At 43.8% G+C, this 18,865-nt stretch overlaps 1 protein-coding gene across 2 annotated transcripts in view; it reads right to left on the bottom strand.

Moving 5' to 3' along the window:
* The window catches only part of RAB3GAP2 (RAB3 GTPase activating non-catalytic protein subunit 2), a 284,414-nt gene that overhangs the window by 37,013 nt on the left and 228,536 nt on the right, over positions 1-18,865 (bottom strand). For both annotated transcript variants that reach the window (XM_030196010.1, XM_030196011.1), the window contains exon 27: positions 11,540-11,606. In XM_030196010.1, coding sequence (XP_030051870.1) covers positions 11,540-11,606 — 67 coding nt within the window. The remainder of the gene's footprint in view (positions 1-11,539; positions 11,607-18,865) is intronic.

Genomic DNA, 18,865 nt, shown 5'->3' with positions numbered 1-18,865 from the left:
AAGCAGACTCCACTGGTTCAAAAGTTATTTTCATGACAGAGATCAGGATAATATTAAGGTCCCACAGCACAGAAAGCTTGACCTGTAGAAGCCCTTTTATAAACTGAGAGTGGACTTTATGAGGCTAGAAGCCTATCGATGGGAATATGATAGGCCAAGAATGTACCAAGATGTATTCTGATGAAGGATGTTTGCAGATCCAGTTGACAGATGGCACAGGTAGTAGTGGTGTGCAGCCAGAAAATTTTTGTTTTCTGTCATTTCCAGGATTATTAATTTTCTTGATTTTTACCAAATCAGTCAGATCATACAAAGAAGCATCAATATCATCAATATTCTTTGTGTTAATGCAGCAAAATCTTTCACATGCATCAAGTGAGATTTAGACAGTTGTTTTGATGTCAATACTATAGATGTCGATGGAGCTGAAGTACATTTGGGGAAGATGAAGAGGCTCGCGGTATGTTCCTGACAACCTTGAAGATTTATTTGTAGAGCTTGACCAAACCCAGGATCTTCAGTTTCTGCCAAAACTGAATCTGTGACCAAAATTGACTGCTCGGTTTCGGCAAAATCAAAACCGTAAATGAAACTTCCTTCCCCCCCAAACCCAACCAAAAAAACTTCCCCCTGAGCCAACCCCTCCCCCCAAGCAGTGGCTCCCCTCTCTGTCCACCCCTCCCATCCCACCCAGGCTTACCCTAGAAAGCCCTGGAGGTTTGAGGGCAGGAACAAACCTAATCATTCCTGCATCATGCAGTTGCTCTGATGCAATTGCTGCCGAGACTGCCACAGGAGGTCCCAGCAGGCATTTTGCAATTGGAACCAGCAAGGGCAGGAGCAAGTTCTGCTCGTGCTAGTTTCAGTCACAAAATGACTGCTAGAACTTCGCATAGCAGTCCTGTCCACGCTGCTACCAATAACAAAATGACTGCCAGGACCCTCCCATGGCAGTCTCGGCAGCCACTGCATCGGAGCAGTGGCATAGTGTAGGAACGAATGGGATTGTTCCTGCCGCCAAAGAGGCTACTAGACCACCAGGGCTTCCTAAGGTAGGCCCAAAGAGGGCCTATGGGTGGTCGGGTAGGATGTGTGTGTGGGAGGGGGAGGGGGGGTAGTTTCAGGTTTCAGTCAAAAAGGTACAAGCATTTTTTGGCTGAAACTCAAACCCAGATGTCAATCCAGTTTTGGTACCAAACTGAGACCGAAATTCAGCCAGCTTCTACTTATTTGATTTATTGGCAACACAACTATGACATTAAAGTGGTTTACATAATAAAAGATTTAAAAAAAACAAAATAAAAAAACAACTTACAAAATACAAAGTTCAGTGTCTAGATGTCTAAGAAACCCATGGAAATCATCACAGATCTAAATCATAGCTCTACTTAAAAAAAACAAGTATTCAAGGATTTCTGGAAGGATAAATACTTAGGAATACAATGCAGGTCAAATGACGGTGTGGTCCACAAAGAAGGTCCAGCAAAACATAACACACTGTTCCTCACAGCTGGCAATTTAACAGTACTCAATGAGGGTAACTGAATCAACAATTTCTATGAAGAACGTAAACAGTGTGAAGGAAAATATTTCTCCGGCTTATCAGAAAGATAAACTAGAACACACAAATAAAGCAAAGATACTTATCTGTAGCAGGTATTATCCGAGGACAGTAGGCCATTCATTCTCACATGTAGGTGACGTCATCCACATCACCTAGTTACTACGTCTTTAAGAGCATGTCAAGAATCCCCTCCCACTGCGAGAGTACAGGACCAGCAGTGCAATACTACAGCATGAAATCAACTCCAAGGGAGGGTATTTGAGAATGAATGGCCTGCTGTCCTTGGCGAATACCTGATAAAGGTATCTTTGCTTTCTCCGAGGACAAGCAGGCAATATTCTAACTTGTGGGAATCCCTAGCTATCAGGCTCACCGAAAACAACAACCACTGGTCAATTGAACCTCGTGACTGTGAGACCAAAATACTGATGAACTTGAAACTATATACAACTGTGTGAAAGTGTAGATTGGAACAGAACAAAACAGGCCTAAGGGGGCGGAGTTGGATTCCAGACATTAAACAAATTCTGCAGAACTGTCTGTCCAAACTGACTATCGTGTCGGGTATCCTGCTCAAGGCAGCAGTGAGATGTGAATGTGTGAGGTGAAGACCACTTTCCAGCCTTGCATATTTCTTCAATGAAAGCTGACCTCAAGTGGGCTATCAACGCTGCCATAGCTCTGACACCATGAGCTTTGACATGACCCTCAAGAGTCAGCCCAGCCTGGGCGTAAGTGAAAGAAATTAAATCTGCCAATTAGAAATTGTGTGTTTCCCGATAGCATCCCCCATCCTGTTGGATCAAAAGAAACAAAAAGTTGGGCGGACTGTCTAGCGCCTAGTCCGCTCCAAGTGAAAGGCTAATGCTCACTTGCAGACCAAGGTGTGCAGTGCATTTTCATCTGGATAGGCAAGCGGTTTGGGAAAGAACATTGGAAGAACAATCAACTAGTTCAGATGGACACAACCATAGGCAAGAACTTAGGATGTATGCAGAGAACTACTCTGTTGTGATAAAACTTAGTATAAGGTGGATCTTAGGGTCTGAAGCTACTACTACTACTATTTAGCATTTCTATAGCGCTACAAGGCATACGCAGCGCTGCACAAACATAGAAGAAAGACAGTCCCTGCTCAAAGAGCTTACAATCTAATAGACAAAAAATAAATAAAGTAAGCAAATCAAATCAATTAGTGTGAACAGGAAGGAAGAGAGGAGGGTAGGTGGAGGCGAGTGGTTACAAGTGGTTACGAGTCAAAAGCAATGTTAAAGAGGTGGGCTTTCAGTCTAGATTTAAAGGTGGCCAAGGATGGGGCAAGACGTAGGGGCTCAGGAAGTTTATTCCAGGCGTAGGGTGCAGCGAGACAGAAGGCGCAAAGTCTGGAGTTGGCAGTAGTGGAGAAGGGAACAGATAAGAAAGATTTATCCATGGAGCGGAGTGCACGGGAAGGGGTGTAGGGAAGGACGAGTGTGGAGAGATACTGGGGAGCAGCAGAGTGAATACATTTATAGGTTAGTAGAAGAAGTTTGAACAGGATGCGAAAACGGATAGGGAGCCAGTGAAGGGTCTTGAGGAGAGGGGTAGTATGAGTAAAGCGACCCTGGCGGAAGATGAGACGGGCAGCAGAGTTTTGAACCGACTGGAGAGGGAAGAGGTGACTAAGTGGGAGGCCAGCAAGAAGCAGATTGCAGTAGTCTAAACGAGAGGTGACAAGGGTGTGGATGAGGGTTTTGGTAGAGTGACTCTGCGAACTGAAGTAACAGTCACCAAAAACAAGACCAACCAGATCAAGTATTTCAGATGACAGGAATCGAGTGACTCAAAAGGAGCTTTCATCGGCTTGGTGAGGACGACGTTGAGGTCCCATGACATATGCGGACAGGCTTGATAGGGGGCTTTGTCAAAAGTAAACCTCTCATCAAGCGAACAACTAGAGGCTGTCCTGAGATGGGCCTACCATTTGGTAAGCACTAATCATGCAAAGGTAAACCCTTATAGAGTTGGTCTTGAGACCAGAGTAAGAAAGATGTAGAAGGAATTAGAGCAGGGTCAGTGTAGGGCAAAAAAAGAGGATCTAGAGCCTTGCCCTCATACCGGACGGCAAACCTCCTCCACTAGAAAAAGTAACACCTCTTAGTGGAATCTTTCCTGGAAGCCAGCAAGACCTTGGAGACACCTTCAGGCAGATGCAAGGAAGCAAATTCTAAACTCTCAACATCCAGGCTGTGAGAGCCAGAGTCTGGCGGTTGGGATGTAGAAGAGATCCCTTGTTTTGTGTGGTGAGGGTCGGAAAACACTAGGTTCTTCGGAGGACAACTCCAGATGAAGAAGGAACCAGATCTGCCTGGGCCAGTATGGAGCAATCAGGATCATGGTTCCTTGGTCTTGCCTGAGCTTCAGAAAAGCCCCACAAGAGGCATGGGAGGATACGCATACAAAAGGCCAGTCCCCCAGTGAAGGGGAAAGGCATCTGACGCTAGTCTGTCATAGGCCTGGAGCCTGGAACAGTACTGGGGAACTTTGTGATTGAACAGAGTGACAATGAGCCAAAAAGGGAGTACCCGATACTTGGAAGATCTTACAGGCAATGCACATGCTGACAGACCACTCATACGGTTGCATGACCCTGCTCAGTCTGTTGGCCAGGCATTTGGATTTGACTATCAGGTAAGTTGGCTTTAAGACACATCCCATGCTGGACTGCCCAGTGCCATATCCAGATAGCCTCCTGACACAGTGGGCGTGATCCAGTGCCCCCCCCCCCCCCCCCCCCCCCCGTTTGAATGAGCGCAATTCGGTTGAACAGATGATCTGTGAAAGCCTTTAGAGTGTTCCTGATTGCCCGTAGCTCCAAAAGGTTGATGTGAAGATCTGTCTCCTGAGCTGACCAAGCACCTTGAGTATGAAGCCTGTCTATGTGAGCTTCCCACCCCAAGTGGAATGCATCTGTCAACACACTCTGACTGTGGGACTTCTATTCCAAATTCCTCAGCCCTAAAGTGGATTGAATTGTTCACCAGAGACTGAACCAACTCTGGTGTCACTCGGATGTCATCCACTAGGTTCCCTGAGGCTTGACACCACTGGAAAGCTAGGGTCCACTGAGCAGTTCTCAATACGTGTCATGGGTGTGACACGGACAGTGGAGGCCCTGTGGCCCCACAACCTCAATAACTGTTGAGATGTGACCTACTGGCTGGCTTGGACCACTGTGGCAAGAAGCAACAACAGTGTCTGATTGCCACAGGGAGAAAAGCCCTTGCCTGCTCTTATGAACTCCAATTGTTGAATGGGATATAGATGGGACTTGGGGTAGTTTAAAACAAACCATAGTAGTTCCAACACCCAAATAGTTCTCCACATGGACTCCTAAGCACCGCTCTTCAACGTGCTCTTCACCAGCATATCGTCCAGGTAGGGGAACACATGGACTCCCAGTCTGCACAGCGACGTTGTGACTACTGCAAGACACTTGGTGAAGACCCTATGAGCCCACACGAGGCCAAAAGACATTACATGGTACTGGAACTGATGTGTCCCCAGTCAAAACCGAAGATACTTTCTATGACCCGGAAGTATTGGGATGTGAGTGTAAGTATTATTTAAGTCCAGAAAGCACAGCCAATCGTCTTCCTGAATAATGGGGAGAAGGGTGCCCAGGGAAGCCATCCTGAACTTTTCGTTCAGGGCCCTGAGGTCTAAGGTGGGATGAACTCCCCCCCCCCCTTGTTTTCTTGGGCACAAGAAGTACCTGGAATAGAATCCCTTCCCTTCTTTCCCTGTTGTAATGGGGTTGACTTTATGGGCCTTTAGAAGGACGGAGAACTTGTGACAAAAGCTTGAAGTGAGACACTTTCAGTGGGCAATCTGGTGGTCTCTGTCACCAATGCAAGGCGTAACCAAGACAGACTATTTGAAGAATCCACCGGTCGGAGGTAACAAGGGGCCACCTTTCCTGGAAAATATTCAGCCTCCATCCAACCAGCAGGTCAACTGGGATGGTGACACTTACATCAGCTATGCTCTGCTGGAGCCAGTCAAAAGCTCATCCCCAGCTTTGGACTGGGGATCTGGCTGGGCATTGGGTGGACACAGTCAACAAAAATGAGTACGCTAGGACTGAGCCTGCTGAGGCTGGTAAGGAGCATACCTATGTCTCTGAGAATAGTAGGGACACCTCTTTGACTTGGCCAAAAACCTACTAGATGAGAAGGAAGGTGCAGAGGATGTCCAGCGGGAGTTAGTATCAATGGGGTAAGTGTGTTTCTTGATGAGGTTAGTGACCTCCTCCATCTTTCTTTCCAAAAAGGTTATCCCCCCGGCATTTGGCATCCACCAACCTCTGCTGGACCGCAAGGACTAAGTCAGAGACATGTAGTCATGAGAGTCTGCGCATAGCTATACTCTGGGCAGAGATCCTGGACACCACATCAAAGGTGGCATAGGTGCCCCTGGCCAAGAACTTATGGCACGCCTTCTGCTACTTGGCCAACTGATGAAGAGATTCGGCCTGCTCCTGTGGGAGAGATTCCGCCACATCAGACATACCACAAACCAAGTTCCGCACACAGGCTCATGTAGAGCTGGAGTCTGAATACGGGAAATGAGAGTAGAGGCCTGATACATCTTCCGGCCAAAAGAATCCAGGGTTCTAGCTTCCCTGCCAGGGGGCACTGAAGCAAAGTTTCTACAAATCCTGGCTCTTTTGAGCGCGGATTCCACCAGAAAGGAGTGATGAGACAACTGGGGCCTAACAAACCCAGGGAAGCTCTGGATCCGGTACATTGTGTCTATCTTCTTAGGGCGGACAGGAACCAAGGGAGGGGAGTCCCAGTTATTCACCCTGTCCCACAGGACTTTGTGAAGCGGGACAGTCACAGCCTCTCTAAGAGGGGAATTGTAGTCCAGGACATCTCAGCCCAGGGCTCGTCCTCCATCTCTAAATGAATTGGAATGGCAGCTGCCATTTCCCAGACAAAAGATGGAAAGGAAAAGCTCTTAGGTGGAAAGTTTCTTCTTTCATCAGGAGGGGAGGGATTAGATGGGATATCATAGGACTTGTCCTATGATAATAACTGCGGATCTTCATCAGACTCCCCTGAGCACTCCTCATCAGTGTCAGCAAAGCAATACTGATGGGAGGGCCGAGACCAAGCCTGCCTCAATACAGAGGAACCACATCCTCAAGAGGGGCATCAAGGTGTCAGCTCCACTTTCGACTCTGGTGAAGCTTCATCCACTGATATCAAGGGGGTGCCAGCACAGCGGCGGTCTACACCAGTACTGCACGTGGCACCAGTGTCAGAGACCTCACCGCAGGCTGAAAGCCTTGCATAGCAGGCAGAAGCACCCAAGACACCAACACACTCTATAGTAAGAGCCCCACCATATGCCCATGGAGCATGGCCTGGATGCGCTCATCAAGATAGGCCATCAGGAAAGGCTAGGGCATAGGGTCAGAGACAGGCTGCTGAACTGCCGGGGTTGAAGTGGGTGTATAGGAACCCAAGCATCAGCACCTCCTGTATGGAGGGAAAATGGTCCTCTCGGTGCGAACGCTTCTTGGGGACTGGGGGATCCCTTGGTGCCCCAGAGCAACCAGCATCATGTGTTCAAGGGAATCAATACTGATGTTTCTTGGCCTTTACCCAATGCCAGTCATCAACACTCCTTGGTGCCGACGAGGATGACGTTGAATCCTCACATTGCCTTGGGGTCGGGTCCAATGCTGACCAGTCCCGGGGACCACGCACAGCAGTTGGCATCGAGGCAGGTGGAGACCTACTCAATGCATGCCCACTTCTAGTGTCTGAGACAGACCTAGCAGCCATATGGACTGATGCAGTCAATGCTGGTGCAAGTCTTGACGTTGATGCCGATGCCAAAGTTGAGGATTCAGACCAGGCTCCAAAAGGTTTTCTTGCTGAGCTTCTCTGGCCAGCTGTGTCCTTCTCTTCATACAAAGGAAAAGAACACAGCTGGAAAGAGTATGTTCAGGCCCCAAACACTGAAAACAACAGGAATGAGTGTCTTTTCTAGAGATGGTCCTATTACACCGGGTACAGAACTTAACGCCACTAGGAACCTTCTATGAATGGAGGGGAATTCAGTCATGGTCAAATCAAACAAACAGTCGATGATGCCAGAAAAAGGGGCAAAGCACCAGAAAGAAAATATAGGGAACGAGTCCCAACCGGAGCTCAGGCCTAAGAGGGCCTAAAGAGTGCAAAAAAATAAGAAAACTTAACAAGTGGGGAAAAAATACCTAAAACAATAAGGGAAAGAAGAAAAAGGCACAAAACCCCAAAAACAGGAGAAAAAAAAATCTCCCAGAGAAGGCAAAAAATGCTCAAAAAGATAACGTGACGAGTCCTCTCCTCACAGCGGATGAGAATGGTCTTGACTCACACATTCGCGCTGGGGATACTGTGCATGCTCTTAAAGGCATACTAACTTTTTAATGCTCTGCATCAGGTGACGTGGATGACATCACTCACATATGAAAATACGGCATGCTTGTCCACAGAGAAAAAAGCCTTATACACATGCACAACTTCTTAAAGGAAATCCTTGCCATAATTGGAAGCCCATGAAATTCAGTAAGAATTTGTGCCACATGATCAACTTTTTTTTTTCCCTATGATTAACCAAGCTGTTGAATTTTGAATTAGCTGCAACCTTTTCAAACTATTTTTAGTCAAATCTAGCTTGCAGGTGGAGCAGCTAGTGATACTGTAGGTGTCATTGTCTGATGTGGTAGTGCTACGCCAAGTATACTTCTTGAAGACACTGCTCAATACCCACAACAATATCAAAGAATTTGATGTTCACAAACTGTAAACCACTTGCATATTATTTTACTTGTGGAATATCAAATTAAGAAATGTGAAATTCTGCCATCCTTGGAAAAAGGACAGTAAATTAATTATAACTATTTTTCTTTGTAATTATTTTTCTTTTAGTTTTATGTGTACTGCAGATGTCCTGATTAGATTAAGGCCTGTGATATGTAAAGACAGACATATAAAGGGGATCACAGAAGAGGTAGGCTGGCATATTACAGGGCCTAGACTGTACCATGGAGAATCAGACAACTCGAAAGAGGAAAATTATTGCCTGTTTGGAAAATGGGTTAATTTGTGCAAGTTGCTATAGGAGCGTAAGTTAAAGCCCCTAAGCTGTATTATCGAGAACAGTTATAATTAGAAAAGTTTGTTACCTGTTTATAACTGCACTTTAGATAGCTGTTTGATGGGAAAATTGGTAAAGAGGATGTAATTAATGTGGGAGACTATTAAGACATGCTATTTTACTATTAATTCTAGTCTTTAGTAACTAGGTCTCACTGCACAAAACAGGATCTATTGTAAAATAGCACAAGTTAGTGGTATAATAACATGCCTTAACGGTAGCCCACATTCATAACTATGCCCCCATAAAGATGTAAATAAAGCCACTAAATAGTAAATCAGTATCCTGCCTCATTTATGAAGAGAGCTAACTCAGGGGCTCATGCAGACAGCCTCACAGTACAGCCCACACAAATTAACATGGCATGCTATAATCAATGAGCATGCAAATTACTGCCGTGTTATATCACTACAGTAATCTGTATATCACTACCTTTCCTGTCAGTGCCTGAGCAGTGACTGGCTCAGGCACTGACAGGGTGACAAAAAACACACAAGAATGCCACGGTATTTGAATTGCCAACCCCCCCTCTCCCCAATATCCTAACAAACCGGCCCACCAACCAGACATCTGTTTCCATCCTCCTCTTTGAAAAAAACCCTGCTGTCTAGGAACATTCCCCCTCCCCCATGTCCAACCCCAACCCCTCCAAAATTCCCTGGTAGTCTACTGGCCCCCTCCCTCTACCCCTCCACCCATTCAAAACAATCCTTGGTACTCTTAAGTCTAGCGGAAATCCCCCACACCTCATGATTTCCTTGCCTAGGCACCCCCAGCACTGTACCTTAAAGGAGGCAGGAGCAATGTCCACTCGCTCCTGCCTTTACTGTTGTCATTTGCATATGGTAATATGACTATGCCCGATATATCCCAGGATGCACTGCGTTGGTCAGGGCACCGCAATTTTGCAGATGACGCGAGTGGGTATCAGTCCTGCCTCCTTTAAGGTATTGGGCACGGTTGGCCTAGGCAAGGGGTCGCAGGTGGGTGACAGGGTTCTTTCTACTAGACTATTAAGGAATGTTTTTGGGTGGGAGAGGAGTGTCACTAGACTTCCACGGCAACTTTGTTTTTTGGATCAAGGGAAGGGGGTTTGGGTTGGGAAAGGGGCTACTAGAGTACCATGGCAACTTTTTATATCGGGGGACGGGGGCCACTGCGGAAAGCAGTCCGGGATAATCCTTGTATTACATTTTTTTTTTTAGAAGGGAAGGGAGCTGTTAAACAGTGAAGATAGTGTAATAATTAGATGCTCTCTAGCTTGCTTGGTTATAATTTTTTTTAATGTAACTATTTTCTCAGTTATTTGGTAATCTTGTCTCCAATTCTGTGGACTGTTATTAAGGGACATTTAAAAAGCGATTTTTCCTTTTTTATTATATTTTTACTTATTTATGATGGAGATGTCCCTTACTTCTTTCAAAGTTTTCTTTGATATTGTAATATGATCTAAAATTTAATAAAAAGAAAAAAAATGTATTTTAATATGGACTGGGGTAAGGGTTTCTATATAAGGTTAACACCCACCCTGAAACACTTCCTGCATTGCTATTCCGTGGTAAAACTGTTAAGCCTGCATTAGCCACTTGGAAAGTTTTCTGCACAGGCCCCTCACAGGGACCAATCTGTGGCAACTGGTTGCAAGGAGTGAATGGAAAGCTTATTGTGTTGTGGATTGAAGCCTACAGCTCATAAGGAAAAGATGACCTTTCTAAAAAACATAATGTGGTTATGTTCAAGCCTTTCCAATCTAAACCTTTCCAAGATGATCAGCACCCAAAAATAACTGGGATTCCTACTTTTGGTCTGTATTATTTCTGGATTATTTTAGAAGGGCCTCACAGCCTTTACATATGTAAAAAGCAGTGTAAACATGTATAAATATCCTTGGTTTATAAACAGTGATTACAGAATGTTTCTATTTACACATTTAGATTTGCAGCACATAGTTTTGAAGAGGACATGTTCTGGATGTGGTTTTGGCAAGCTGGAACAGTATTCATGTATTTTCAATTTTGTAACAGCAATATATACAACCCCCTCCCCCCCCCCCAAAAAAAAAAAAAACCCAACAACACACACATACACATAAAATAAAAACCAGACATCAGCATTTTCACCTGATTTCACACACATATGTCTGCTAATTGCTTGTTTGGACCTAGGGTTTGCACCAGTGTTCAAGAGGGTAACTGTCTCTGGTGTTTAGAACCATCTCTGAAATTCCTGGATGTCCAGTTTTGTAAATAAATAGGTAATTACATGTTCTAAACTCCACAAGATTCCTTTTTGGGTTTTTTTTGAATGTGTGCCTTTCTGAAATGGCTGTTCCTGCTATATGTGTTGCAATTTACTCATGTATTTCCCATATCCTTACATATGCTTTACAAAGGGTTCCATATTCTTTAAGGCCTTTGTAAAATACATGGGAAGCTTAATCTCTTGACTTGGACATTTCTATTGCTACCTGGACGTCCTATGCAAAAATAGGGCTTAACACTGCTATTTTCCTTGCTTAGCAGTAAAGGCCTGATTGACTAAGGGGTCCTTTTACAAAGGCGCAATAGCACTTTTAGCATGTGCTAACAATAAGCACAAGCTAAATGCTAGAGACACCCATAGGAATATATGGGTGTCTCTAGCATTTAGTGTGCACTAAAAATTCTAGTCACCTTTGCAAAAGGACCCCTAAGGTTTTCCTCCATTCTGTGTAAATAGGGATAAAGCATAACAAATCAAGTCCAGTCAAAAACCTGTTAAGAATTATAATCCAAAACTCACCAAACTGTACATGGGCATTAATAATATACTTCAAGTGCTCCACAGATCTGAGAAGAAAATGTGCTTCCTTGTGAGAGAAAAAAAGGAGAAGCATCTTAATTCAATCTTTAAAGCACAGAAAGTTCAACTGAAAAATAGAATTACCAATGCATTTTTTTTTTTTTTTACAAGAGTGAATGACTGTCACTTCTGAGTGTCAAGCATGAGCAATTGTTGTGGTCATTTAAAACAAAAATGTTCAAGGCTTCCCACTTTCCTTTCATTTCACTCTTGTAAATTATTTATTGCATGGACAGAGCCCGACCACCAGAGGGCTACCATGCCTGTTAGGTATATTTTTAACACGTAACGTATCCTTTCACCTTTCAGAGCTATCTGGTGGTGAGGGAAAGGGGGAGGAATAGGACCAGTGGGACAGGGTATTGGGTGCTGAAAACCATGTTTTGAGGGGAATTACACATTTCTCTCTCTCCCCTTTTTTTTTTTCGCTTGAATGCACAGCATTGTTTAATTTGGTATTGTTATGTTTTGATGTTGTGCACTGAACAAGAGTGCACATTACAAACATTAAAAAAAATACACATATCCTTAGGAAAAAATGGAAACTTTGTCTTACCCTGATCATTTTCTTTCCTTGAATCCAACCAAACCAGTCCAGAACTGATACGGTATGTCCGTCAGCCAGCAGATGGAGGGAGACCTGTGAGCCCCCTCACCATATAGAACACTACATTGGCACAGGTCCTCAGAAACAAAGCAACCAATGACGAAGAAACTACTATTAAAAAGTCAATCAATATCTCAGAAGAACATTTTTTTTTCTAATATGGCTATTCAAGAAACACTTCAGAACATTATAAAGGCTCGCAGAGGGAGACAAATAAAGAATACCAGGTATGTATCTGGCTGAACTCAAGGAAATAAATTATCAGGTAAAACATTTTCATTCTGTGGTAAAACAGGGGACTTATGTCTGTTATTTATTATGTGACTCTATGATGTATTTTTCCCCAGTGCATTTCTCTTCTTTGGCCAGCAGGTGGTGACTGTGCTCTGCTTTAAAGCTGTTGCAGAGGCGACTTTTTTCCTTTCAGCTTAAGTCCTGAGGAAAAGTAATATGCACTGTTATTGCCAAATACCCCCCTGTGCTAATGCTCTGGGCTCCAATTGGCCCTATCCAGCCAGTATGTGATGGAAATCCCCAGTCTCAGAGAGGGAGTGTGGAGAGTACAGATCTCTACACTGAGACCCTGTTCAAAAATCAGTGAGCAGTTATTTTCTTGAACTCCCCAGGTAGTACTCAGGTAGTAATAAAATGTCTAGTTAGTTTTACTGTTGATACCAGTTATTTTACCTGTTATTGTTTGCCCATTCCATCTTTTTTTTCACTGTTCACTGTTCTACTTTTCTGAAAATAGACCTATTAGTTTATTAGATGTGCTGTCCCAGACTAAGAATCCTGATGGTTTGTGTTTTTGTTCTGTGGGCGCTTTCTAGGAACTGTGGGACCTCTAGGATTGTGGTCCCAGTGTTCTTAGAAACAACCAGGGAGATAACTTAAGTGGGGGAGACTCACCCAGAAGCAAGAGAAACCCAGTGTGGTGGGGTGGAGGGTATGCCAGTGCAGTGCACACCTGATCAGCACAGGGGCAGACCATTTAGGTGGCCGCAGGGTTAACCCCAGGTGGGTGCTAGACATTTCGTGACACCTTCCTTTTAGTACTACCACACCAATCCAGAACTGATGGGATATAGCAAAGCAATCTTCATATCAGGCAAGAAGAAAGCATCCCTGCTGAAATAAATGCTACACCAAGAGGTGGCCCTACCATTAGGCTACCTGAGGCGGGGGCCTCAGGCGGCAGTCTTCCGGGAGTGACATTTCCCCCCACACCGGCCGTGGTCTGGCATCTCTTCCCTTCCTTCTTCAATCTCCTTCCCTAAGCCTACCTTTGTTTATTAAAAGACGGCAGCGATTCCCACTGGCTGCCCTGCAGCCGGCAACAGCCTCTTCTCTCTAGTGCAGCCTGCCTCTGACATAATTTGCTGTTTCCTCAGAGGCAGATTGCAATAGAGAAAAGAGGCAGGTGCTGGTGGCAGGGCAGCCTATAAGAACCAATGCTGCCACCATCTTTTGGTAGGCTTGGGGAAGGGGGTTAAAGGGGAAAGGGATTGAAGAAGGAAGGGGGGAGATGCCAGACCATGGCCAAGGAAGGGAGGGAGGACACCATCTCAGCCCTCACCTCAGGTGGAAGATTGCCTTGGGCTGCCCCTGGCTGCACTAAAAGCAGCATCTTGTCTGGCCTGCAAATCTAGCATGTAAAACGTTACAAAAGAATTAAAGAAAACCAAGCAGATGCTTTACAAATATTTCCTGTAAAAATGGTTTCAGGTTTGGCCCAAGAAGTCACCATACATCTGGTGAAGTAGTCTCCAACGCATGCCCCCTCCCCCAAAGTCCTCCTTTGCGGACCTCAAACAGTTTAATGAAATGCTCTTCAATTCCTGTAAGTGCATTAATTTCAATCTTGTCCACTCACATAGTACATTAAGAGCCCCTGTTACAAAGGTGCGCTACTGTTTTTAACACGCACTAAAAATAAGTGTGTGCTAAATATTAGAGATGCCCATATGTTCCTATAGGAGTCTCTAGCATTTAGCATGCACTGATTAGCATGAGCTAAATGCTAGATTCCTACAGGAATATATGACAGTCTCTAATATTTAGTGTACGCTTATTTTTAGCATGTGCTAAAAACGCTAGCACGCCTTTGTAAAATACCCCCTAAATGCTTTAAAAAAGGATTGCCATGGGTTGGGCATGTATGTAGGCCAATGTAAAGCATTTATAGGCCATACACTTGCGCCGTACGCACATAATTACATAAGGCTGTAGGTCAGGTAAAGAATCAGGATTCATATTTACAGGAATGTGCACTGTGCCGGGATGATGAAGTTAGAGAAACTATGAAATGCTCATGTTCAGAGAATTGTGGAAACCATGCCAAAGGTTCGCTAACGCAGAAGAGCACACAATGAAAACAGAATTTTCACTGATGAATGGGAACTGAAGTACTTTCTCATTCCTAGCCATAACAAAGCAGCATGCCTGATTTGCCAAGACATTGTCTCTGTTTTCAAGTCATGCAATTTGAACTGACAATACACAACACAACATCCACATCATTCAAAAGATTTTCCACTGTGTAGTGAATTACTGAAAGAAAAGCTATTTGAGCTTAAGAGGAATTTTATTACTGAGCAAAATATTTTGAAGCTTTCCAGAAACGTTCTGTTGGAGCCACTGAGGTCTCGTTTAGACTTTCACAAATTCTTCTTTCAAACAAAAAACTTTTTACTGATGGCTATGTTGTAGTTTGTAGGCTGCTATTCAAGTTCTTTTTCCTGAACGTTCGGAGCAAAAATATAATCCTACAGAAATAAAGGTGGTCAATGACCAATTTCAGTTCAGCTCCTAACACTGTAGCCAGAAGATGTGAAACCATTAGTGATGATGTTTTTCAGACACTTATGTCAGATTTGCATCGTGACTGTTTTTTGCCAGTATTAGATGAGTCCACAGATATTTCTGATTATCTCACAATTGCTCATATTTGTACGTTTTAGCACAAAGATGAGGTATTGACAATGATACTGCTGTTAAACACAAGAGGTATAGACTGCTTTAGTGTTCTAAAACAGTTCTTGATTAAGAGCAATGTCCCACAATGAAAACTATGATGTGTTACAACAGACAGTGCACCTGCTATGACCAGAATGCATTCAGGTTTGTTGGAGTTGATGAGAAAAGATCCTCAAGACTCTTAGCTATCTCCATTATTACTTAACATATATATGATATCCTTTTGTTATAGTTTTTACATTCTTGGAGTCACATTTGTTTTCCATACGCTGATGACATGTTTTTGTAGATACTGATTCAGGACTTATTACAATTACCTTTATTGCAGATCTCGTTCTTTTTATAAGAAAGCTAGAAGTGTTAAGTATAGCACATGGATTTAAATTAAATAGGGATAAGACTAAGTTGTTCTGGCTAGATCATATAGGTCAAAATATACCCTAAAGAACTGTCTTTTCCTGATGGGCTTATATTGTAGGTTGATAATGTTTCGAAGATACCTGGCATTTATTTGGATACATCTCTATCTTTGAAGCCTCATATTGATGAGGTTATTAAATGCACTTTTCATAAATTGTATTGTTCCAAGATGGCCACACGTACCAGAGGTGCTGTTGGCTCTTCATTGCTTTGGTGGGACAAATTGCCTCTTATGCCAAAACACCAAGGGAAAGCCGCTGCTCAAGCCTCCCAGTGGCTTGAAGCCCTGGTTATAGGTCCAATGGATATGCACGTGAAGAGCCTTTTATCAACGAAGTGATCGGATGGCAGCCTGTTGGAGACCCCGACCATGAGGGAGGAATTGGCAGCATCTCCTGGGCTAGAAACATCTTTGAGCCCTGATTGAAGAGCCCCTCCCCTGCAGCCATGAGGAACAAGCTCTCCGCTGTTTGAGGCAGCAGTGTTCACACTGAGCGGTGTTGGGGACATGGAGCAGAGACAACCAGTAGAAGCTGAGGCAGGCTTTTTGAATGTTTCCCTCAGGAAGAGCTGCATCACAGCGATTTCCATTCCATCGGGGTGGGGGGGGGGGGGGGGGAAGCTCCCAAGACATTTATGGAAGGTACAACTTCTGAACAAATATCAGTGGTGCAAATTCCAGATTTTTTGAAAAGGGCTAGTCCAGCGCTATCAAAATTACTAGTCCTGGATGAGACGCCACCCCCTTCAAAACTCATCCTGTTAGAAGACAAGGAGCCCTTAAGAGGGCCAAGGACTTAGCGAGGCATCCAGGCCTGCTGCAATTGAATCTTTCCTGTGACTGGAAAAAATCTGAAAATTTGGCACTGCAGCTTTATGCCATCAAGTCTATTGCCAGAACTCCCCAGCACCGTGTGATCATGGCAAAGGCCGCCTTCAATAATTCCCATTCCCCTGATCTAGAGTGTAATTGCGAAAGAAATCTACTTGTTTGGATGTGAGCTTCCATTAACCAGAACAGCACTGTAGATTCTTTCGCTAACTCAGAGTTCTTTGTTCCTCCTTGATGATTAACATAAGCCACCACTTCTGCAGTGTCTGAAAGGATTCTGTGCCAAACATATTGTCCAAACTTCTAAATGACTGATGGACCACTGGGTCCTGGTCACTGTCCAACAACCTCACACAACTTGATCCAAACAATATGTTCTTTAGCTGAGGAGACTCTCGTCTGTGGTGATCACTGTCCAATCTGGAGTCTTTAATAATATCCTTATAATTAAATTGTGAGCATCCAACCACTAGTTCACACTAATTTTGGCTTCCTTCTCCCAAGGAAGACAGATATCGTTAACGCCGATTTTGAAGGGACCAATGTTTCAAGAGAGAGGTCTGGAGAGGCTGCATATGAGCTTGAGCACAAGGAAACAAATCTAGAGTTGTCACCATGCATCCCAGAACTTTTAAATAATCCCATGCTTAAGGAGCCTTTTCTGTGTGGATGGAATGAACTGGTAACTTGAGCTTCAATAGTCTGTGTTGGCAAAAATGCTTTCCCCAAGTGGGTGTTGAAGTGTGCTCCTAGGTACTCCAAGCACTGGGCTGACTCTAGCTTGTTTTTCTTGAAAATGATTTCCCATCCTAGTGACTATAAAAACTGAATAACATGGGATGTCACGATCACTCTCTTGCACCTTCCTTGCCTTGATGAGCAACCGTTTAAGTAGGGAGGAATTAAAATTCCCTGTTTCCTGAGAGCCTTTGCTACCACAACTGTTAATTTTAAAAGGTATGAGGAGCTGTAGCTAGACCAACAGAAGAGCTTGTCATTAGAAATGTTGACCTAGATGGCAAACTTAAAACATCTTTCATGAAGTTCCCTAACTGGAATGTGCAGATACACTTCTTTGAGATACAGCACTGAGAAATTCTACTAGAGACACAGATGAAATGACTGTGGGGAGAGGCGCTATACCAAAATGACAGACTTTTCAGAGTTCAATTTAATGCATTAAGATCCAGAATTGGACAGAAAGAACCCTTTTTATTTGGGACCACAAAGTAAATTGAGTATCCTTTTCTTTTGGAGTCTGGAAATAGAATGACTGTTCCAATATCTATAAACCTTTTAGAGTTGACTGCTTTTCTTTTCTGAAGAGCATGATATGGAGATTCTATAAAAGTGCCTGTGAGGTGGTAGGAAAATTCCAACTTGTATTCTCTGTGAATCACATCCAGCATCCACTGGTCATTTGTAATTTGAATCCAGCCCTCTAAAAAGGCAGATAGCCAACCTCCTATCCGCCGAATCAAGGGGCAGAACCCCCCCCCCCCAAAAAAAAAAAAAAAAAAAAAAACAAACATCACTGGGGACCTCTAACCAAAGTCTTAGTATCTTGGGAACTTTAATAGCAGACAAAATGAAAGGATGATAACTTGTTTTGGAATTGTGATCTCTTTGAAGTACTTGTCCTTCCAGGCCTGTATCTTCTCTTACTCCTGTACTTGGATCTACTTTGAAAACCTCAAGATGAAGGTCACAGTCTATCCTCTGCAAGCCTTGTGGTTTTGTCTCTCCAAGATGTTAAGTTATCTTCTTTAAGTATTCTTCAAACAATTTTCCCCCAAAAGGAAGTCTAGTCAAATGAGTTTTGAAGCCATATCTGCAAACCACTTTTGGAGCCAAGACAAACAGCTACGTATCTGGCAGAATTTCTAATTAGATCATATGATGTATCGGCCACACATTGAGTCTTTTGAATACTCAGCTTCAGAAACTTCCTCAGACTGTTGGAGCCATCCCAAGCAGGCTATAGAGATATAGGAACCACATGTAAGCTAAAGCTTCTACTTCAAAGCCTTGCTTAACTAAAGCTTCCAATTTGCAATCTTCTAGATCCTTTAGTGTTTTAGCGCCTTCTACCTAAATTGTGTTCTTAGTAACCACAGTAACTAAAGCATCCACTTTGGGTAATGTTAACTTCTCTTCTTCCTCCAGGAGTAAACGATAGAGCTTGTTCATGGCTCTAGCTACATGAAGACCCAACTCATGAGTATCCCACTGTGCAGAAATAACAGCTTGAATAGCCTGATGAATTGGAAAAGCTCTGGAAGACTTATGAATACCTTCCAGAATAGGATCTCCTAGAACTCAGGACTCTGAATAGGAGATTTTGTGATACTAAGCACCTCTAATGTCTGGGAAATCATCCCCACAGAAAAGGTGAACAACTGAAAGCTACTGGAATGTCTCTCTCTTCCTA

Source organism: Microcaecilia unicolor, chromosome 3, assembly GCF_901765095.1.
Source record: "Microcaecilia unicolor chromosome 3, aMicUni1.1, whole genome shotgun sequence".
NCBI classification, from domain to species: domain Eukaryota; kingdom Metazoa; phylum Chordata; class Amphibia; order Gymnophiona; family Siphonopidae; genus Microcaecilia; species Microcaecilia unicolor.
This window is presented reverse-complemented; position numbering and strand designations above follow the sequence as displayed.